The 22,604-nt window shown below is 42.9% G+C and overlaps 1 protein-coding gene across 5 annotated transcripts in view; it reads right to left on the bottom strand.

Moving 5' to 3' along the window:
- Positions 1-820: 820 nt before the first annotated feature.
- The window catches only part of ptpn13 (protein tyrosine phosphatase non-receptor type 13), a 73,843-nt gene continuing 52,059 nt past the window's right edge, over positions 821-22,604 (bottom strand). For 2 of the 5 annotated variants that reach the window (XM_058414725.1, XM_058414729.1), the window contains 34 exons: positions 21,762-21,944; positions 21,194-21,356; positions 19,697-20,015; positions 19,487-19,596; positions 19,295-19,354; positions 19,052-19,141; positions 18,346-18,453; positions 18,026-18,157; positions 17,533-17,852; positions 16,134-16,268; positions 14,596-14,689; positions 14,246-14,331; positions 13,960-14,113; positions 13,583-13,797; positions 13,173-13,271; positions 12,595-12,908; positions 11,968-12,118; positions 11,712-11,867; positions 11,433-11,604; positions 10,681-10,891; positions 10,246-10,337; positions 9,908-9,957; positions 5,973-6,128; positions 4,976-5,135; positions 4,771-4,860; positions 4,567-4,661; positions 3,988-4,040; positions 3,791-3,888; positions 3,096-3,244; positions 2,907-2,997; positions 2,482-2,819; positions 2,184-2,399; positions 1,956-2,018; positions 822-1,367 (listed from right to left, as the gene is read on the bottom strand). In XM_058414725.1, coding sequence (XP_058270708.1) covers positions 1,290-1,367; positions 1,956-2,018; positions 2,184-2,399; positions 2,482-2,819; positions 2,907-2,997; positions 3,096-3,244; positions 3,791-3,888; positions 3,988-4,040; positions 4,567-4,661; positions 4,771-4,860; positions 4,976-5,135; positions 5,973-6,128; positions 9,908-9,957; positions 10,246-10,337; positions 10,681-10,891; positions 11,433-11,604; positions 11,712-11,867; positions 11,968-12,118; positions 12,595-12,908; positions 13,173-13,271; positions 13,583-13,797; positions 13,960-14,113; positions 14,246-14,331; positions 14,596-14,689; positions 16,134-16,268; positions 17,533-17,852; positions 18,026-18,157; positions 18,346-18,453; positions 19,052-19,141; positions 19,295-19,354; positions 19,487-19,596; positions 19,697-20,015; positions 21,194-21,356; positions 21,762-21,944 — 5,001 coding nt within the window. In that variant the 3' untranslated portion in view covers positions 822-1,289. Of the gene's footprint in view, positions 1,368-1,955; positions 2,019-2,183; positions 2,400-2,481; positions 2,820-2,906; positions 2,998-3,095; positions 3,245-3,790; positions 3,889-3,987; positions 4,041-4,566; positions 4,662-4,770; positions 4,861-4,975; positions 5,136-5,972; positions 6,129-9,907; positions 9,958-10,245; positions 10,338-10,680; positions 10,892-11,432; positions 11,605-11,711; positions 11,868-11,967; positions 12,119-12,594; positions 12,909-13,172; positions 13,272-13,582; positions 13,798-13,959; positions 14,114-14,245; positions 14,332-14,595; positions 14,690-16,133; positions 16,269-17,532; positions 17,853-18,025; positions 18,158-18,345; positions 18,454-19,051; positions 19,142-19,294; positions 19,355-19,486; positions 19,597-19,696; positions 20,016-21,193; positions 21,357-21,761; positions 21,945-22,604 lie in introns of all 5 variants that reach the window. The other 3 variants (XM_058414726.1, XM_058414727.1, XM_058414728.1) reach the window with 3 other exon arrangements.

Raw genomic sequence — 22,604 nt, 5'->3', positions numbered from 1 at the left:
GGAGATGATTATGTAAGATTTATGGAAGGAGTCTCCAGTGTCAGCGCTTTGAGACAGTCCTGAGCTGGTGATAATGCTCTAGTGTTGTTGATTATTTTTATATCACATCATATCCTGGAGCGTTACTGAGGGTGAACGATATGGTAGAAATATTTACAGTGCTGTGTCAGTGCTCCAAAAAACATGTAACGACCAAAAACAGAGGATTTAACGATAGGCGTGACCGTCAAATACGAAGTAATGCATGGAAAAAAGATAAGTAGGCATTTGCTGTATATTCTTATCATCTTGAACTAAAAACCACGATTCTAAAAAGCTTTTTAAGTCCTAAAATATAGTATAAAACATATTTAAAAAAGTATAAAACAAGCCTCTATTAATTAGTTAATTAATTCATTCATTCATTCATTCGGGGCAGCACGGCGGCTTAGGGGCAGGGGTCTTTCTGTGTGGAGTTTGCATGTTCTCCCTGAGCCTGCGTGGGTTTACTCTGGGTACTCCGGTTTCTTCCCACAATCCAAAAACATGTGCATTAGGTTGATTGGTAATTCTAAATTGCCCATAGGAGTGTGTGAGAGTGTGTGTGGTTGTCTGTCTATATGTGTGGCCCTGTGATGGACTGGTGACCTTTCCAGGGTGTACCCCTGCCTTTCAGCCAATGTGTGCTGGGATAGGCTCCAGCAGATCCCCGTGACCCTAATAAGGATTAAAGCGGGTATAGACAATGGATGGATGGATGAATTAATTTCCATGAAGGAGAAGAGCTGAGAGGAAAAGCCAAAGCCAACACCAGGTTTAAAATGAATGATAATCTTTTATTTACAAATTACATAACAGTTTATACTAGTATATTAATAACAGCTTAAACATCATATCCACATCTGTCCAGAGGAGAAAATCTGTACACTTTCACTTCAGCGATCATCACTGGCATCAGCAACCCGGGGGAAAAAGATTTACAAAGCAAATACTGTCATCATCGTCGTACTCCGTCCTGGCGGCAATAAAAATACACTTAAAATAGAAATTTATTTGCTCTTATCATTAAAAGATCCTTAAAAAAAGTAGAAGAGAAAAGAACTTTATAAAAATCCGCGGTTTGGTTGCTGTGTGGTGGAGAGGAGCGGTCATCAGGAGTGGAATGGAAGTGACAGGAATGTACCAAAAATAAACATATAAACAAACAAACAATCTTTAATAGTTTGATTTGATCTTGATCGAGGAAGTGTGAGAAAGTTCTTGCTGGTGGTTTTGGAGATCAGGATCACAGTGACACCGGGCCACGCTTTCTATCCTGACATCTTCTCCTCCGCCTGCAGGCACCGGAGCACATACAGGATGACCTGATAGCAGAAAATATACTGCTCCTAAAGACAGGAGAGGAGGAGATGAGGTCACTCGTCCATCAGAAACTAATTCTTTATGCTTTATAAATAAATACTTTAATGCAAAATATTAGATGTCAGTGAGGAAAACTCTGAAGCTCTGGTTATAATAATAAAATTAATAATAGTAATAACACCCACAACAACAATTATTATTAATATTATTTTTTAATTATTATTAATTACTATTGTAATTATTTTATTATTATTATTTATAAAATAGCCTTTTCCTCAATATAATGATAATAATAAAATAAACAAATCAATAATATAACAAATTAATAATAATAAACAAAATTAAATTATAAATGCATAATTAAATAGAAAATCAATAAGAAATTAATATAGACTCATTCATCTATCAAGTATTTATTTGTTGTTTATGTCAAAGAAAATTATTACCATTATTATTATTAGTAGTATTACTGAGTTTAGTAGCAATAATATTTATACAATATATATTACAGTTATTTTAGCAAGGAACAACAACAATAATAATAATAATAATAATAATAATAATAATATTGTTACAAAACAGAAATAAAAGAGTAATAAAGGAGTAAGAGTTACCTCAGTCTGCACCATGCCTTGTCGTTGCAGTCTCATGGTCCTCACCACATCAGAGATATCAAACTGGTCAGAAGGACAGAATTACAAGAATTAAACTACAAAAATCATCCATTAAAAAAACAAAATCGTCCTTGACCATTGACGAATAAAGAGTTAAATGTAGCACCACTAGGGGCGCTACAGTGCCGTTTTACTGGCAGGACAAACGCAAAGTTCAGTAAAACTCACGTCCGTGTCTTTGCTGATTAAACCGAGAACGACGTCTATGCAGATGAGCGTTCCTGATCGTCCAATCCCTGCGCTGCAGTGGGTGATGATGGGCCCTGATTGGTGGATGTGTCTCATGTAGGAAATGAAGGTCAGGAGGTGCTCAGGCTGCATGGGCGTGCCGTGATCGGGCCAGCCCGTGTAGTTCAGGTGTGTGACTCTCTGGATTTCGTTCGTCTGAAAGAAAAAAACCCAACAACTTGTTCAACTGTGAATAAGTAATCAAACTTTTTTTTTTTTTTAAAAATCGCTGACGTACCTGGACGTCTTTGACCTCTATGAGCCGGATAATGAAGTTGTCCAGATGTTGATCTTTGACCAGGGTGACCTGCAGCCTGTCGTCTACCATCTGTGCCGTACGCGGTGTGTCCGGCCAGTACCGCTGACATTTCACCTTCCCTCCTTCCACTTCCTGGGTCATCATGGCGATGACGTTGGACTTCTGCTCCCAGACCATCTGCCAGAAATCAGCCAGCGTGGTGGGAAGCGGCCCCTGGCACGCGATGTACAGAAAGTTCTCGTCCTTCACCGGCATCTTGATGAAGTTTGCGTTGATGTAGCCGCCGTCTTTGCCCAGGGTCACTCGCGTGGTGTCAACTGCATGAAACATAAAAACAAAGTTCATAAATACGGGTTCTCTGCTCCTGAAAAGCTCCATAACGAGTGGAGAGTGTTCACACTTACATGGCACAATGTTTTTGTAACGGTTTTTCTTCTTGTTTTCCTGCGTCTGTCCGATCAAACAGTCGTCCAGCGGCTGCAAATTCTGCAGATTCTGTGAATCAAAAATGAATTAATCCAAAAATATTACCATAAATCCACAAAAGCCTAGTTTCTAGCTGGACCTGGTTACATTTCTCTGTGAAACAGTACCTCAAACTCCTGTAAGGGGACCTTCTGCTCCAGCAGCCCTCTCATCATCCTCACCACAGAGCTGAGCTTGGGCCCGCTGTACTGGCCGTTAGGAACCACTCTGACCAGAGGCAGGGAGGTCAGCTCCTCGTCTGTGATGATCGGTCCGTCTGAACATAAAAAATGAACAGAATTACAAGCCACGCTAGATACCTACAACTCTCCTTTAATAAGCCAGAGCTGCCTCCAGGTCACCTCAGGTAGCTCCAAGATGACTCCGATACATACCTGAGCTGGCTTCATGACCCTAGAGATGCCTGCAGCATTCATGTGAAACATACCTGAAATACCTTAAATCCTCTTGAGATTCCTCCTACTTTCTGAAAAACCTCCAGCCTCCACAGAGGTGCCTTCAACATGTCTCAAAAAATTCCACCAACACACCCGAGCTGTTTCAGAGCCACCTGAGATGCGTCCAACCTGTGCGAGATACCTCCACCCTGTCTGAGATACTGCCAATCTGTCTGAGATACCTCACTCCATCAGACACACCACCAACCTGTCTGAGATACTTATAACCTGTCTGTGATACCTCCAACCTGTCTGAAATACCTCACTCCATCAGACACACCACCAACCTATCTGAGATTCCTCCAGCTCATTCCTTTCTCAGAACATCTACCTAAAAAATGGCTCGCATCAGTGACAGGACCAACCTTCAGTGAATCTGGAGTTGATGTTATCGATGGGGAGTTCATCGCTGCCCCATGTGACCTCGTCCTCGTCCAGCTGCCCCGAAGACGAGAGCAGGTAACTAACGAGAGACAAAAAACAAAAATGAGATGGAAGTCAAGTCTAATTTCATGTCATCTACTCGGTCAATCAGACAGAACCTTCCTCGTCGTCCTCTCACCTGTTCTGTGGGCTGTCCACGCCGTCCTCTGTCCATTCGGTCCTCCTTGTGGTCTATGATAAATAAATAAATAAATAAATATATATATATATATATATGCATAAATAAATAATACTTTTATAGTAAAAGTATTTATTTATAAAAGTATATATTATATATATATATATATATATATATATATATATATATATATATATGCCAAATAAATAATACATAAATGTTTAAATAATTCAGTAAAATATTCAGTAATTTCTATTCTATGATGTAGAAGTTTTTCTGAACTTCTTTTTTACGGGTCTGTCTCATTGTTAGAAGTTTATACACCTTTATACAGATAAGTGAATACACAGTGATGTGATTAGCCAGTCAGGTGACTGCTTTATAAACTCTTGATTTTGCCTGACAAAGCGTAAGTAAATATGCCGGTAACGCCCGGCCATGACGAGCAGAACATCATTCTGTATATAGATGAGCTCTTAGTCTTATGAAAAATATGTTTTATTCACTTTATTAAATTTTCATTTTTATTAAAATTTATTGTTCATTTTATTATCATGTTTGGTGAAAGTTCCTCTGTACCTCTGGAGAATCCTCTGGAAGAGATGAACCGTCACAGTCGGTGTCTTCAGACTCCTCAGCTTCGAGTCTTTTCTCTACACTGTCTGCGTCATAGTCTACAACACACACACACAAACACACACACACAGTTAATTCCACATTCTTCATATGATTGTCTCAGACAAAGACCAAGAGAGATCAGACAGTTTGTGTGTGTGTGTGTACCTATAGGTGGAAGCGCAGGTGGACTTTTGGATTTTCTCGCCTCTGGTGAACTACAGAGTTTAGTTTTCACCCCACTGTCCTCGCTTATATCTACAATTACAGAGGAAAATGACACACTGCTCTGATCATCACACAACACACACTCCGTTCACATAGAGACACACTCAGCACTCTGTGTGTGTGTGAGTGTTTGTGTGTGTGTTACCTGTGTTGCCGTTGCTGGAGCTCAGAGGCAGGAAGCCCAGGTACGTGCTGGGGGTCTGATCAGGAGGTCGAGACACTAGGAGGTGAACGACACCTTTGGCTTTCCGGATGGTGGTGACTGCTTTAGAATGTGACACACCAGTCATCAGCTCGTCATTCACCTGTAATCACACACACACACACACACACACACTCTTCATTAGTGTAGCCCAGTATATTAAGATTAGATTAAGATATCAGGTTACACAGACAAAAAAATAAATAAAATTAAATAAATAAATAAATAAATAAATAAATAAATAAATAAATAAATAAATAAATAAATAAATAAATAAATAAATAAACAAACAAACAAACAAACAAACAAACAAACAAACAAACAAACAAACAAACAAACAAACATAAATAAATGTTATTATAAATAAATAAATAAACTGTTTAAGAATCATTATTGAAATAACTATTAATCTATTAAATTTGAATAGAAATAAAAATAAAATGAGTAAAATAATAAATAAATAAATAAAAACAATAATTGTTATAAATAAATAAATAAATAAAATAGAATCATTATTGAAATAATTATTAATCTATTAAATTTGAATAGAAACAATAAAAATAAAATAGAGTAAAATAAATAAATAAATACAATAATAATTATAAATAGATAGATAGATAGATAGATAGATAGATAGATAGATAGATAGATAGATAAAATAGGAATCATTATTGAAATAATTATTAATCTATTAAATTTGAATAGCAATAATAAAAATAAAATAATAAAAGAGCCCAAGAATGACACACATCAAGCTAAACCAGGTCAATTTTAATCTGAATAAAATGTATTTTGGTAATTGTATTACCAAAAATGATCCTTAATCATTCTGGTCATTAATAATCAGACAGTCTGATAATTTCAGCTTCTGACATCACAGCGTTCTTGTTAAAGATGAAGCTCCTTCCAGCTACTGGTCAGAAATCATCACTTCACTCACTTTAAGCAGACGATCTCCGACTTGTAGTGTGTTGTCGGTGTGCGCTGCTCCTCCAGGAGTGATAGACTTCACGAAAATGCCTCTCTCTCCTCCGATGACGGAGAAACCCAGAGTGCCGGCTGGAGGCTTCTCCAACTGCAGCCTGATCATCTGCTCCTGTGGGATGAGACGCCAGAGATGAGCTTCTCAGGAACAACAGGTTCTAATCCTCATGATAACTCTTTACCTGAATGACGTGCACATGCTGGATATTTATTTAACCACCACATTGAGCTCCATGTGTCAGTGTGTCAGGTCGGTCAGTGTGTCAGGTCGGTCAGTGTGTCGGTCAGCGTGTCAAGTCAGTGAACTACTTAGCATTATTTCTCATTTACATACCTGGACTAACATTAGCCAACAAGATTATTTACCTAGCAAACTAAGGGGAAAGTTGGCAAATTATACTATTTTGAGTCACTTAAGCTATTCTTGATTCAACTGATTTCTGATTTAACTGTTTAAACTGATTCCCAATTCAATGAATTTAACCGATTCCTAATTCAACAGATTCAACTAATTCCTGATTCAACGGATTCAACTGATTCCTGATTAAACAGATTCCTGATAAACAGATTCAACTGATTCCTGATTAAACAGATTCAACTGATATGACTATTCCTGATTCAATTCATTCCTTCAAACAATTCCTGAATCATCTTCGTTGCTCTTCAGCAAATATTTTCTATTATTTCTTTTATGTACTAGCCCACACATTCATATGATCCATGATGAGACCACTCATACCACTACTTTCATTATCGGAGTGTACATTCTCCCCAGCCCTAATGCTAAGGAGGCTCTGTGTGAGCTGTGCGGAGCTATTAGCGAGCTGCAGAATGCTCACCTCGACGGACTGTTTATCATCGCCGGAGATTTCAATCATGCAAATCTCAGAACAGTGCTTCCTAAATTCCATCAGTATGTGGACTTTGCTACGAGAAGGGCGAACACGCTGGATGTTGTTTATTCAAACATTCCCGTCGCGTATCGTGCGGAGCCCCGCCCCCATCTTGGCTACTCAGACCACATCTCTATGATGTTGATTCCAGCATACAGACCACTCGTCAGACGCTCTAAACCGGTTCTGAAACAGGTTAAGACCTGGCCAGCAGGAGCCATCTCTGCTCTTCAGGACTGTTTTGAGTGCACTGACTGGGACATGTTTAGGGAGGCTGCAACCAACGGCGACTCTATTGACTTGGAGGAGTACACGGCATCAGTGACCGGCTACATCGGGAAATGCATCGATGACATAACCGTCTCCAAGACCATCACAACACGCTCCAACCAGAAGCCGTGGATGACTGCGAAAGTGCGTGCTCTCCTGAAGTCGAGAGACTCTGCCTTCAGATCGGGGGACAGGGCGGCCTTAAAAACAGCAAGGGCCAAACTGTCCCGAGCCATCAGAGAGGCGAAGCGTGCACACGCCCAGAGAATCCACGGCCACTTCCAGAACAGCAGAGACTCCCGGCGCATGTGGCAGGGCATTCAGGCAATCACCAACTACAGGACAACTTCACCTTCCTGTGACAGTGACGCCTCCCTTCCAGATGCGCTGAACGACTTCTACGCTCGGTTTGAGGCACAGAACAACACAACCGCGAGGAAGACCATCCCTCCTCCGAATGACCCAGTGCTCTGTCTCACCACGGCTGACGTGAGGAGAACTCTGTGCAGAGTTAACCCACGGAAGTCTGCTGGACCAGACAACATTCCTGGCAGAGTTCTCAGGGAGTGTGCAGAGCAGCTAGCAGATGTCTTCACTGACATCAACATCTCGCTGAGCAGCTCCTTCATCCCTACGTGCCTCAAGACAACGACCATCATCCCTGTGCCAAAGAAGTCTACGGTTTCCTGCCTCAATGACTACCGTCCCGTTGCACTCACACCAATCGTGATGAAATGCTTCGAGAGGCTCGTCATGAGGCACATCAAGTCACAGCTACCACCCTCGCTGGACCCCTTGCAGTTTGCGTATCGTCCTAACCGTTCCACGGACGACGCCATCACCACAACCCTCCATCTGGCCCTCACACACCTGGACTGTAAGGACTCCTACGTTCGAATGCTGTTCATAGATTTCAGTTCAGCATTCAACACAATCATCCCTCAGCAGCTGATTAAGAAGCTGAGTCTCCTGGGCCTGAACACCTCTCTCTGCAACTGGATCCTGGATTTCCTATCTGGGAGACCTCAGTCAGTCCGGATCGGGAACAGTATCTCCAGCACCACCACACTGAACACTGGAGCTCCTCAGGGCTGTGTGCTCAGTCCATTGCTGTTCACTCTGCTGACTCACGACTGTGCAGCAATGCACATCTCCAACCACATCGTCAAGATGTGGAGATCGTCAAGAGCATCAAATTCCTTGGTGTCCATCTGGCAGAGAACTTCACCTGGTCACTCAACACCAGCTCCATCACCAAGAAAGCCCAGCAGCGCCTCTACTTCCTGAGGAGGCTGAGGAAAGCCCATCTCCCTTCCCCCATCCTGACTGTGTTCTACAGAGGGACCATCGAGAGCGTCCTGAGCAGCTGCATCACTGCCTGGTTTGGGAACTGCACCGTCTCGGATCGCAAGACCCTTCAGCGGATAGCGAGGACAGCTGAGAAGATCATCGGAGTCTCTCTCTCCTCTATCACAGACATTTACACCGCACGCTGCATCCGCAAAGCCAACAGCATTGTGGCTGACCCCACACACCCCTCACACACACCCCACACACCCCTCACACACACCCCTCACACACACTCTTCACCCTCCTGCCATCTGGAAGAGGTACCGGAGCATTCGGGCCCTCACAACCAGACTGTGTAACAGTTTCTTTCCTCAAGCCATCAGGTTCCTCAACACCCGGGACTGAACTGTTCTACACTCTCACACACACACACACACACACACACACACACACACACACTCTCACTCAGGACTGAACTGTTCTACACTCTCTCTCTCACACACACACACACACACACACTCACTCAGGACTGAACTGTATATCAACTCTCTGTCTCTCTCACACACACACTCACTCAGGACTGAACTGTTCTACACTCTCTCTCACACACACACACACACACACACTCACTCAGGACTGAACTGTTCTACACTCTCTCTCACACACACACACACACTCACTCAGGACTGAACTGTATATCAACTCTCTGTCTCTCTCACACACAGATACACACACACTCTCTCTTGACTGTGTGGACACACACACACACACAATTTATATTGTTCATTACTTACTGCACTACCTCTACCTGTCATCCGCTGCTATAGTTATATTTATGTTTATTCTATTTGCACTACCTCAACCGCTGCTGTGTATTTTTGCACAATATTTTTGCACAATACTTTTTTTTATTTTTTACATCATTTCACTTTATCTATTTTATTTCACTTACATTCCAGTACACGTTCTTTTATTTCTTTTCGGTGCTAAGTGTCCTGTGTTCTTTTGTGTTGTCTTTCTTGTATTTCTTGTCTTTTGCACTGTCTTGTCTATGCTCTGTTTGCACCTAGCTGCACACTGTGCACTTTACGTGGCTAAGACAAACTTCTGTCCTAGCTCTGTGGTGTTGAACTCTTTGTTGTTGTATGTTTCTGTAGCACCAGGTCCTGGAGAAACGTTGTTTCATTTCACTATGTACTGCGCCAGCTATATGTGGTTGAAATGACAATAAAGCTTCTTGAATCTTGAAATCTTGACGATAACTCGGCAAACGATAATATCATGATTCTTGATTCAGTCAATCTCCGATTCAATCCAATCATTATGAACTCAATTATTGATGTGAATAATTCCTGAATCATTTGATTCCTGATTCTTGATTCATCAGGCATCATAAGTAATCAATGTTTTTGCAGGGTGCAAACTGATTGCTGCTTACCTCAGGGGGACAGATGGCTTCCAAATCGTGATCGTTAGTATGGATATGACCTGACGAAAAAAAGAGAGAGAGAGAGAGAGAGAGAGAGGGAGAACTTTTTCATCAGAATACTGATATTAGCTTAAAAATAAAATAAAATAAAATAAATAAATAAATAAATAAATAAAACAGGTACATTAACATGCATAGTGGAGTGTATGTATATACAGAATTTAAGAGCATGTCTTATATTGATCTAACAAAAACACTTTTTTCCTTTTCTGCTTTTAATAAATTCTACATTTTTTGCTGTTATCAGGTGGAAAAAAACAAGTGCATGAATAAAGGCTTGTCCTCACCGTTCATACCCGTGAAGGTGTTGGGCTTCGAGCTGACGTTGTTGTTCAGGATGGAGATTCTCTCCTTGTCTGGACACACGGGTTTCCCGTCCCTGCGCCATCACACGGTCACATGAAAAAACGAAAACAATGAAATGAAATAAATAAAACAAACAAATAAATATTAGATTTATATAAATAATTAAAAACAAATAAATAAATAGATAAATGAAAACAAACAAACAATAATTTAAAATAAATAAATAAATAAATAAATAAATAAATAAATAAATAAACTAACAAAAAACAAACAAATCTGAAATAACAGACTTTGACAAAATGATGGAGCCACCTTCCCATAATTTTAAAAGAAATCTCTTTAATTAATTCATATTTGAATTGTGTGCGTGTGTCACTGTGTGTGTGTGTGTGTGTGTGTGTGTGTGTTTGTTTCACCTGGTGGCCTTGAGAGTGAGCTCCTGCGGTTTGAGCTGTAGAAGTCGGCAGCTCTCGCTGAGCGTCAGCTCGTTTGTCGGCGCTCCGTTAATGTAGTGAATGAGGTCCAGTTTCCTCAGAGTTCCTTCCGTGGCAGCGATCGAACCCGGGACAATGTCCTTCACATAGAGGACACTGACCTCGCTGTCCTTACCTCCTTCCAGCACCAGACCTGTGCCAAGGTTCCACAATTAACACTTAATAAATTCTACAGTAGAGGCAGATAAAAAGAGACAGAGTGACAGCAAGCGAGGGAGAGACAGACGGACGGACGGATCTTCTCAGATCTTCTCTCCTCTCTCTGTCCTCCGTCTCGGTCTGTCTGCGTAAACACTGAAACCTGAAGCCTTTGCGTGTCCTTGCCTGCTGTCTCAGATCCTATAATCTCCTTTAAGCATGAAAAGGTGTGTTTTGTTTATGCTGATAGTGATCTGTGTGTGTGTGTGTGTGTGTGATGACAAAGCAAAAGTCTACCTCAAACAGTTCTTCTAATTAAAGTCTACAGAAGGTTGAATTTTACTTTGAATGTCATAAAAGTCATTAAAATGCATGATCAATGATAAAATTCATGACACAATAATGCTGAGATGAGTTGGTCAGTTGGTCATTTTGTACTTCAGACACAATTTATCTGAATATTGCGGTAATTAATATGTCATTAACGTCCACATGTTAATGGATTTGTTTAAACATGGGGTCTGTGTTTTATTTACCCAGCGAGTCGGTGGGGCAGTGGAAGGTGATGTCAGGGAGAAGGTGGGCTTCTATCGGTGGTTTAGGGGCTTCCAGGACACGTCCCACAACCAGGTCCACCACACGAGGTGAGGCTCGGACGAAGTTCACCACATCAGTGTGACTCATACCTGAAACATCAGTGTTATTCACCTGCACAGAGAGAGAGAGATGGAGGAGAAGAAGGATCAGGTCACTTGATGTTCTCTTATTTCTGCTCAGCATTTATTTTATTCATTTATTTATCCCTCCATTCTCACCATTATCATGCGATCCCCGCGCCGTAGTCGGCCGTCGCCTTTAGCCGGGTCCTGGATGATGTCATGGATGTAGCAGTTGTGGTCCGGTCCTTTGGTCAGCGTGAAGCCCAAGCTTCCTTTCTCCGACTTCACCAGAGAGACCTTGAGCTCCACTTCCTACATCAGTGACACAATCAACCAATCAGTGATGTCTGAAGCTTGCAACAATATTCTGCATCATTGGGTATTAAGACGAGGAGGTGATGGGGGGGCTTACGGGCAGGTAGTCCTCTGTGTCTGGACTTTGTCCTGGAAGTGTGAGGTTGAGGGGGGTGGGAAGTGCAGGGGGCAAAGGGTGAGAACTGGGGTTTAGGAGACCTGCTTCAGGAAGAGCTGGAGACGAGAGAAGAGGGGATGAGGGAGGAGCCCTGGGGGGGGGAGCGAGGGGGGGGGGAGAGACAGAGAAAGAAAGGAACTTACTTTCATAAACACTAACATACTTAAAACATCAATTTTCTATTTTGCTAACTAGCTGAATTACAACTTAGTAACATGCTAACCTACTAACTTACTACTAACAACCTGTACCTACCCAACTCCTCTATTACTTACTTGCTTATTAACTACCTACATTAGTAGCTTTGTAAACCTGACAAATTTACTAGAAAACTCATGGCTTTGAAAAACTTTTGTACTCACTCCTGGAAATATCGTATCAACTTCCTAATTAATCATTTAATCATTAATTAGCTAAATTACTGTTAGTTACAACTTGCAAATCTACTTGCAAGGTAATTAGCATATTATTGAATAATTTATTTGTTAATTCACAAACATACTTAGTTTTTCTCTGAACATCGTCAGTGTTTGAGATTAAATCTCCTGAAACTAAACTCTCCCTGACCTCCTGTTCTGGACGTCCTGGCCGGCGGAGGCATCGGTGTTGGCGTAGGCCGAGCGGATGGTGTCGTCCGTCTCCAAGACGGACTCGTTCTGACCTGCAGGATTGAAGCTCTCTTCCTCCTCCTCCTCCTCTTCCTCCTCATCAGTGCTGTCGCTGTAGCTGTCTCTGCGGCTCGGCGACTTCATCAACATCCTCTCCAGAGCCTGTTCCACCGGGCCCATGGAATTCGCTCTCTCCTCCTGAGGGGGAGACGCCGGTTTCAGGGGGAGTTTTGGCTTCGGAGGAGGTTCCTTACGGGGCAATGAGGTGGAGGTCTGAGGGATGAAGATAGTATGAGCTTGATAACTTTCTATCCAACTGACTAAACATACTTACTGTATGCTAACTAGCTACATAAGAAAAAAGCTCTTTTATGGAGTGTGTGGGTGTGGCTAAAGGTATTGGGTTGGACATTTATGGCTACTGGCTTCAAGTTACTCATTAGCTCACTGAAAACGTTTAGGCAAAACTTTGCAGGAAATTTTATCCAATCACATGTTCAATGCTGATCCAGTTCAGAAAGGGACCATTTTGTGTACCTGGTTAGCGGAATCCACATCAGGAAGAACTCCAGCTTCAGGCCTGCACAGCAGCAGCGTCACGTCCTGACCCGTCCCTCTTAACGCTGAGATGACCTCCTGAAACACACGTGTTAGACAGACATGATGAAATGCTGAGTCACCACCTTGCTAGCTTAGATAACAGGATGAAGCTGCACCTGTGGTCAAGCCAAAACAGATGGTTGATTTCTTTTTAAACTATATTTAGAACTATATATGGTGCAGTGCCACCTAGTGGTCATTCCAAGCAACCATGCTAGGTGTCAGTTTTAACTCATTTTATTAACATGCTAATTAGCAGTCGAGTTAACGCAGCTGCTGCAATGCATTCTGGGAATCATCAAACCGTTGATTTGATATCTGAACCGATAAAGCCGATGAAGACGTACATGCTGCGTGAGTCCTTTGAGTGGCGTCTGATTGACACGCAGGATGACGTCACCCACTCGGATTAGACCGCTCTCGGCAGCCGGCTGGCCGGGGAACAGCTTCTTGACCCGGACCATGCTGGTACCAAGCGGCTCGTCCGGAACGTTCTCCTCACGGCTGAAACTGAACCCAAGACCTGAGGTGTTCTTCAGCAAGCTCACCTCAAACACGTTATCTGCAGGAGGACGACACACATGCATGTGGTCTGACGTTCGGTTGTGGTAACTGAGACTAATATAGAGACAGACTACTGATTAATACATTAGCTAAGTGACGATCTGTTTGTTATTTCAGCACAATGTACTCTCTCACTCACACTCTCACTCACACACTGTACCTGGCGTGACGAAACTGTACTCAGGCTGGGGTTTCTTCACCGTACTCCGAAGTTGAGGTTTGGCATCTCGGACCATCGAAGTGACCTTCGGAGTGAGAGGAGCGTGAACTCTGTCCTCTGGGAGCTGACCTCTCTCCAGCAACAGGTGGACCACCTGAGAGAGAGACAACCAGACTATATTACACAGTTTTGTATATTATACAGTTTTATATAAAACACAGTCTGGAGTGTGTGATTTCAGACATAATAACAAGTGAAAGCAGACGATTCTTTAGGTGTTCCTCACCTGTCCGGTGTCTCTCAGAGCATCCACTGCCTCCTTATGAGTGGCTCCTTCCAGACTTTTCCCGTTTACAGCTACCACACGGTCTCCTGAACACACACACACACACACACACACACACACACACAATATAGATATGTTGAATATATTAACATTGATCGGTAAAAACATTACAGTCTTACACTATTATTTTTTAAGATTATTATTACAATAATAATAATAATAATAATAATAATAATAATAATAATGATTTTGTATCAGAATCTGGGAGTCTGGATGTGTATTTGGGGAAAACACACACACACCTCACACACAAATCACTATAAACACCTACTCTGAATGTAATCCTTTACCTTTCTTGATCCTCCCGTCCAGCTCGGCTGCACCTTTAGGGACGATCCCTTTGACGTAGATCCCCCCGTGTCTCACCGACGTATTGGAGCCTCCCTGCGTCACGCAACACAGCCGTTAACACACTCCTGCGTGATGTCTACGTCTCATACTAATCTAATCTGGGGGGGTGGGGGTGTTTGTTAGCCAGGGTTTCTGTGTGTATTTGAGCTGATTATACTGGGCAGATGTCACACTGCGGCTTCGTTTCACATTAATCCAAGCTGTGCTTTTAAAAATAACGCCACCGTTTTGATCCAATCGTCACACAGATCAGGCTATAAAGTGATGCCAAGTAAAAGCAGCTCTTTATTTTCTTATTCGTGAATGTCTTCCGATCTTTACAGCTCTCTGAATGAACAGTACTGATTACTGGTTCAACTCAAAGGGTTAAAAATCACTCAGGACAGAAGCCACACTGGAGCAAGACGAGACTTCTAATGCAAACCAACACCATTAGCATTTAGCTATACCCTCTGTTTTGTTGTTTATTTTGTTTAATTATTATAGTGTGAACTGTTCGACATGGGCTGTAGTGATGCTACTTCGGTATAAACACTTTCACACTTCACATCCAATCCTTATTCAACACACCTGATTGAATTGAGTCAAAGAGCTAATCAAGAACCGCATCTCAAAAGCTAGTGCTAATTACTAATTGTCAATGTTCTTGGTAGAATTTTCTCTAAAAAGTAAATAATGCTAGGAATGTGTTGGAGTTTTGTGTTTCCTGCATTCTTTTTTTTTTTTTGCTAGCTAATCAACTAATTAGTAGTTCCTAAGAGGTGGCATTTCTCCTCAACTCACTCAGCTAAAACAGGTCTGAGGATGCTAAATCTTATTGTGACAACTTTCTTTATGCCACTTTTATGTTTTATTTCATTAAAAACACACCCAATCCCAGCTAAGTGACCATAAAATCCCCTAACAAAAAAATGAAACGGAAAGGAAAGCACCGAATTATTCGACATTAGCAGTTAGCGGTCAATGCTAAGTATAAGCGCTGTATAATTTTTCAGAATCTTCCAGTCTTCCAGAATGTTTTTTTCTTAGTTTAACAAAAAATCTGAGGTAAAACTTGTGATATTCCAAATTAGCAAGTTATAGGTATCGTAACGACTAAAAGCACTAGCTAGATGTGAATTCTATTTGTTTAGGATAAAATAGCCTGAATATTAGCAACAGGTGTGTCAAATAAGAGTTGGAGGTAAATGTTAAGGATCCAGTCGTACCCCTACGGTGTTTGTAATGTGTTTCGATTTTACCGTAGTCAAAGCGAGATGAAGGAATTCATCTCAAAACACTTGTAAAAACCTGCATGCAAATGCCAAGAGAGCCAGAACTTTTCCCCAAAACTGAAGCCAAGCCAGGAGCTTCAAACAAAGCAGCATGGGCTACGGAGGGTAGGGAAAACACGGCAAAACACACACACACACACACACACACATAAGCAAATTAAAAAGGGGGGGGAAAAAGGAAGAAATAAAGAGAGAGTGAAAACCTTTCCGAACAGTACCGTGACACTAATGCCCAGACTGCTGTCTATTTTGGACAGCTCAACGTCAAATAGATCTCCGGGCTGGAGACTATTGACTGCTGGGACACTATCACTTAATCCGTCCGTGACGGAGACATCCTGCAAACAGAGAAGAGCTGCGTAAATACAAACACAAACACACACACACACACACACACACACAAACATACATACAGCCTGCCTGAGGAGAGGGGGGGCATGCAGGGCTCAAGAGAGGTCAGATGTTACAGGGTTAAAGGGGTGGTCAAGCCTTGTGCTGGTCAGTATCATGTGTTAACGGATTGCATCTGCATTCAAATGCAATTCAAAGATAAAACAGTCAAAAGCGGTTAGATATGCCAGAGTTGTGGAGGTGGAATTATTGGGTATACATACAAGAGTCATAATTAATGGAACATTTTCTTCTGGAATAATTTGGCCGCTTGGTGCAAGGTGGTGCGTTTCGCTTCAGATGTTTCACTTCGCACCGGAGCTACGAAGCTGAGGTAGCTAACAGAAGCCGATAGCCTCGAGTCACTTAGGTGCCTCAGTAAAACTTGTACAATCTGAATAAAAACAGGCTCAAAACTAATACCAGAATGAGTCTGGACTCGATAAAAATATCCAAATTTACTTGGAATTTTACGCCCCCTACCATGCTAGTTGTGGAGGGAGTCAAATTTTTCTGGAGTAAGTTTAGCGTGTTTTTTTCTTTATACTTTAGAAAATGTTCATACTGCAGTGCATCGTTTTGATTCTCACTCTGTCCTTATAAAAAGACAGCGGATATATGCTAGCTAGCTAAACACTCACTTATTAGCATGCTCTGTCTGAGGCACTGAACGATCTATAAAGCCATTTTGCGCAACGCTAAAGCGATGGCTACAAGCTTCTGTTAGTTGCTAGCTACATTAACCTTGTAGCTTAGATACTGGAGGATAATGAGGGAGAATCATTTACGCTTATAGCCAAGCTATTCTTTTTTAAAGGGTAAGTGTGTCATGATAGCTTTGTGCTACAGGGAAAATATTTAGTGTGTAAAAAAATACAAAAGCAGGCTAATTAAATGTTGCTAACAGTGTAAATATTTATATATAGGTATAAATCTTTCTTTTTCCTGCTTCAGAGTTGTAAGTACTCTATAATTTATTTAGTCCATTTAAATGCTAAACATAAAGGAGGATAAAAATGAGATGAACTGATAAAAATGTGCATTTCATTTCCTCAGACTCGTCCTTCACATAGTTTGGAGCGTTTATTGAACATATAAAATACAAGATACAAAATAATAATAATAATAATAATAATAATAAAACACAACAAACAGCAAATTCTTCACATTAAACTCTAAAACAAATCAGATCACTACGATCTCAGACACTACCTTTATAGACTTTTGCTTGTCCTGGTTACTCGAGTGTGTGTCCTCATCCATATCCGAGTCGCCTCTGTCTGAGATCTCCGGCTCCTTCGGGGCTTCGGGGCCTTTGGATTTCCTGGTTTTGGGCGGCAGTGCGGGAGGGGCGGAGTCAGCCCCGCTTTCATCTTTCTGGTGCAGACCGTTGAGTTGCGTCTGCGGGAAGTTTCCTGCTCCGTTCTTAGCGAAGAAGGGAGGGAAGGTGTGAGCCAGTTCCTCGGAGGAAGAATCCACGTCTACTTCCTGTCTCGACTTGTCTTTGTAGTGCAAGAGATCTGAAGGAGGCTCTATGAGACAGACGGGTTTGATGTTCAGATCAGACAACTGGCATTGTGTCTAAACTTGACCAAGACGCTATATAAAGCATCAACGATCGCGTGTTCCACGGCTCGGGGCTCAAACTTTCTCCCGAGATGAATGACAATAAATTTGGATTTGAATTTTTTCAGTGAAGTGATACCTGTGAAGAGTCTTTCTTTGGGCTGTGACACCAGCAGTGTGACATCATCCAGAGAACTCTGCAAGATCTCCACGGTTTCCTCATGAGAAAGACCTTCAACACTGACACTGTTCACTTTGAGCAGCCGGTCACCTGCAGCAACCACACACACACACACACACACACAACAGCAACAACTCCACAGTCAGAGATGTTGGATGTCAGAGAGCAGCCAATGTGTGTACAGCAGCTGGTGTGAGATGTGTGTGCCGTCAGACTGCAGTGATGTGTATAAAAGTGAAGCAGATCTGATATTTCATATCATCAGATCCTGATCACACCTGGTTTCAGGCGACCATCGACGTCAGCAGGTCCCCCTGGAGTGATGGAGCTGACGATGGTGCCAAGGTCCATGCGGCCTGCAGTCTCTCCTCCACTGATCTGAAAGCCTGGAGTACACACACACACACACACACACACGCGTTAAATCTCTATTTAAATCTCGCCACACCCTCTTCACTGATATTAATAGGCACACAGGGCCTTAGACACTGAGGCCACACCTTCTTCACTGTGACTGACAGTTATAGAGGCCACGCCTTCTTCAATGAGACCGACACAGAAGCAACACCTACATTAGGGTAAGTGACAGACAAGTAGGCCACACATCCTTCACTAGAATCACAAAGAGGCCACACCTCCATCATTGTGACTAACAGACAGAGGCCACACCTCTTTTAATAAAACTCAGAGGCCACACCTCTATCATTTTGACTGCCAGACACAGAGGCCACACCCCTTTTAATAAAACTCACAAAGAAGCCACACCCTGATAAAAGTGACTGCCAGACAGAGGCCACACCTCCTTCACTGAAACTCACAGAGAGGCCACACCTCCATCACTATGACTGACAGATACAGAAGCCACACCTTCTTCCATCCTTCCAGAGAGTATAAATTACACACATTTCATTTATTCCTTTACGTGTGTGTGTGTGTGTATATGTGTGTGTGTGTGTGTGTGTGCGTGTGCGCGCGAAAACCCACCCAGGCCATACTTCACATCCTTCTTCAGATGGATGCTTTTAAGTTCACGCTGGGGTGAAGGCAACATGTCCAACTTTTTCTTCAGCAAATCTGTATTTTTAAAAAATGGTTGAAATTATTTTCTGTGATTATACTGTAGAGGACACGGAAAACATTTTACTGATATTTTATTACAGCCGTGAGACAGAAACACACACACACACACACATACACACACACACACAAAATAAGATTAATTCTTACCAGTAATTCCTCCTGATGAGACCGGGGTGGAGGATAAGTCAGAGCTATGCATGCTAACACCTGAAAACACACACACACACGTTTCCTCTCATGTTTCTCATTACAGAATGAATAATGAAAGCGTTATAAAAGGTTATAAAGTGCATTAAATACTCCTGTGTTATTTAAACCCAAATATCTCAGTCTGCTGACCTTCGACATACGGTGCTCCGCTCTCCTCGCAGGACGATGTGTCTGAATCCTTCTTCTGGTTTTTCGGGCTCCAGCTCGGAGTGTCGGCGTGACCCATGGACCTGAAGGCACTGTGGGAAAAAACAACAAGAGGAGAGAGGTTTAAAAACACCTTTTGATTAATTCTTCCTTTGTTGCGTGAGTGAGAGTGAAAATATTGAGTTTCCTCACCCCTCCTGCTGGCCATGGACAGCGATGGAGTCGGTATCGGAGCTAGCGCGGTGGTGTGCAGAGCTGAACGGCGCCCCCCGCCGCTCGGGAGACTCAGGCAGGTCGCCCAGGTTGTGATATGAGCGGCTCTTCATCCTGGAGCTGGAGTTTGCGCTGAAGGCCGGAAACGCTCGATCCTCCGAGCTCGACATTCTCTTTAGGCTGTCTGGGTTGGAGCGAGTGCTCATTGTAGCGCTAGCTGCTAGGCTGGCTAAGCTAACAGCCCGGCCCAGGCTTTCAGAACCTGCAGGGTACTGCAGCAGGTTCAGAGGAGAGTTTTCTACAGAGAGAGAGAAAGAAAGATAAAAAAGAAATATGAATGGATGAGTGACTGTGGGAAAGAGTGACTCAGGATGAGTGACTGTGGGGATGAGCGACTGTGGGGGATGAGCGACTGTGGGGAAGAGAGGCTCGGGATGAGCGACTGTGGGGGATGAGCGACTGTGGGGAAGAGAGGCTCGGGATGAGCGACTGTGGGGAAGAGAGGCTCGGGATGAGCGACTGTGGGGAAGAGAGGCTCGGGATGAGCGACTGTGGGGGATGAGCGACTGTGGGGAAGAGAGGCTCGGGATGAGCGACTGTGGGGGATGAGCGACTGTGGGGAAGAGAGGCTCGGGATGAGCGACTGTGGGGGATGAGCGACTGTGGGAAAGAGAGGCTCGGGATGAGCGACTGTGGGGAAGAGAGGCTCGGGATGAGCGACTGTGGGGAAGAGAGGCTCGGGATGAGCGACTGTGGGGAAGAGAGGCTCGGGATGAGCGACTGTGGGGAAGAGAGGCTCGGGATGAGCGACTGTGGGGAAGAGAGGCTCGGGATGAGCGACTGTGGGGAAGAGAGGCTCGGGATGAGCGACTGTGGGGAAGAGAGGCTCGGGATGAGCGACTGTGGGGAAGAGAGGCTCGGGATGAGCGACTGTGGGGAAGAGAGGCTCGGGATGAGCGACTGTGGGGAAGAGAGGCTCGGGATGAGCGACTGTGGGAAAGAGAGGCTCGGGATGAGCGACTGTGGGAAAGAGAGGCTCGGGATGAGCGACTGTGGGAAAGAGAGGCTCGGGATGAGCGACTGTGGGGAAGAGAGGCTCGGGATGAGCGACTGGGAAAGAGAGGCTCGGGATGAGCGACTGTGGGGGATGAGGGACTGTGAAGGCGGTAAGAGATCACTGGGGATAGATAAGGAAATGTAGGATGTGTGACTATGGGGATTAGTGATTGGGATAAATGAGGGAAGATGGAGATGAACGAATGAATGTAAGGATGGATAAGTGAAGGTGAGGGTGCGGATGAGGGAATACGGGAATGTGTGACTACGGGGATTAGTGATTGGGATAGATGAGGGAATGCAGGGATGAATGAGTGACTGTGGGGGGATGAGTCTCTTCAAGGAGGAATGAATGTGAGCATGAATGAGTGATTGTGGGGATGGATGAGTGAAGATGGGGATGAGTGATGGTGTTGATACCGAGCTCCTGCTGCTCCTGGTTGCTCTGCCGTGTTTTCATCTGCTGGTGGAATTTGTACTGCTCTAAGCACAGCTGCAGAAGATACTGACACGTCTTCTGAGTGTCTGTCTGGAACACGTGTTTGATCCCATCTGATGAGTTCTGCAGACAAATCTTCTTTTTCTGGAACACACACACACACACACACACACTCTACAGGTTTCTGTATAACGGGTCTGATTTGTGTTACTTACTTAGCAGCTGAATATCCAAATAACTACACAGCAATATCCTTTTTCTTTCTTTCTTTCTTTCTTTCTTTCTTTCTCTTTCTTCAATTCATTCACATGAATTCTTACCTGTTCTCACATTCTCTTTATTATATTCTTTTTCATTTAATCCTTTCTTAATATATTCATTCATTTTCTTTTTTCATATTCATTCATGCACCCATTCACTTTTTCCCCTTAATTCCTCGATTCATTCTTTCTTTAGTTGTGAGTTGAGGACCATGTCTGCTGATGTCACACATGTATGATGCATGATTGTGTGTGTGTGTGTATGTTGTGTGTAACACGCAGCTCTTACAGTGAAGGAGCTCTTCTTGGTCTCTCTCCAGGGGAACCTCAGCGCTGATGTCCGGTTCCCGTTCAGCACCTCGAAGATCTGGATGCCTTTGGAGGAGACGCCCATCTGGATTCCTGTCTGAGATCTTTTCTCCGGCAGGACGCGGTGGAAGTGAACGCCGTACTCCGTCAGCCGCTGACTCACCTACGGCATGCAGACAAACACACATCATATTACATCACATTCCATCAACTCCAACATCTCCTCTCATAAGATCTCAACCAGCACCAAAACATGAACCTTAAAATTAATTAATCACAATTAATAATAACTTAAACATAATGATGCGGTGTTGCTCAGAACCTCAACACTTAAATCATACAGAAAAAAGCCAATAGTCTTTAGTGTTGAGGATGTGTGTAACCTCATAGCCACCAGGGGGCGCTCTAAAACTAAACCGTGATTAACATACGACAAATTAATACAGCATTTCACAAAATATAAATATAAAATATTTATAAAAAAATTAAAATATATCATGAAATAAATGATTCCAGACTGAAGAACTAAAAAAAAAGAAAAAAGACCAATACAGAATTTAAAATAGTAGACATTTTTAAACACCTTTCAAGCTGTTTTTAATCAAAGTTTTATTTGAAAAATAATACAGATTGTTTCCGATTTCTGGAAATAATAATAAACACATAACACTCTCTAAACTCGCAGGAACAAAACGGCTGAGCCATGCTGCTGGTAGGAGCAAAAAAAAACCTCCAGACAACCACAAGGTTGTGTTCTTCCTGATTGGCTGGCACACAGAAATCCGGCCGGTCCAAATGTTCTGCCTAAAAAAACAGACGTAAA

The sequence above is a fragment of the Hemibagrus wyckioides genome, linkage group LG18 (assembly GCF_019097595.1).
Source record: "Hemibagrus wyckioides isolate EC202008001 linkage group LG18, SWU_Hwy_1.0, whole genome shotgun sequence".
Taxonomy (NCBI): domain Eukaryota; kingdom Metazoa; phylum Chordata; class Actinopteri; order Siluriformes; family Bagridae; genus Hemibagrus; species Hemibagrus wyckioides.
Note: the sequence above shows the minus strand (reverse complement) of the source record. Positions and strands in the feature narration are given on the sequence as shown.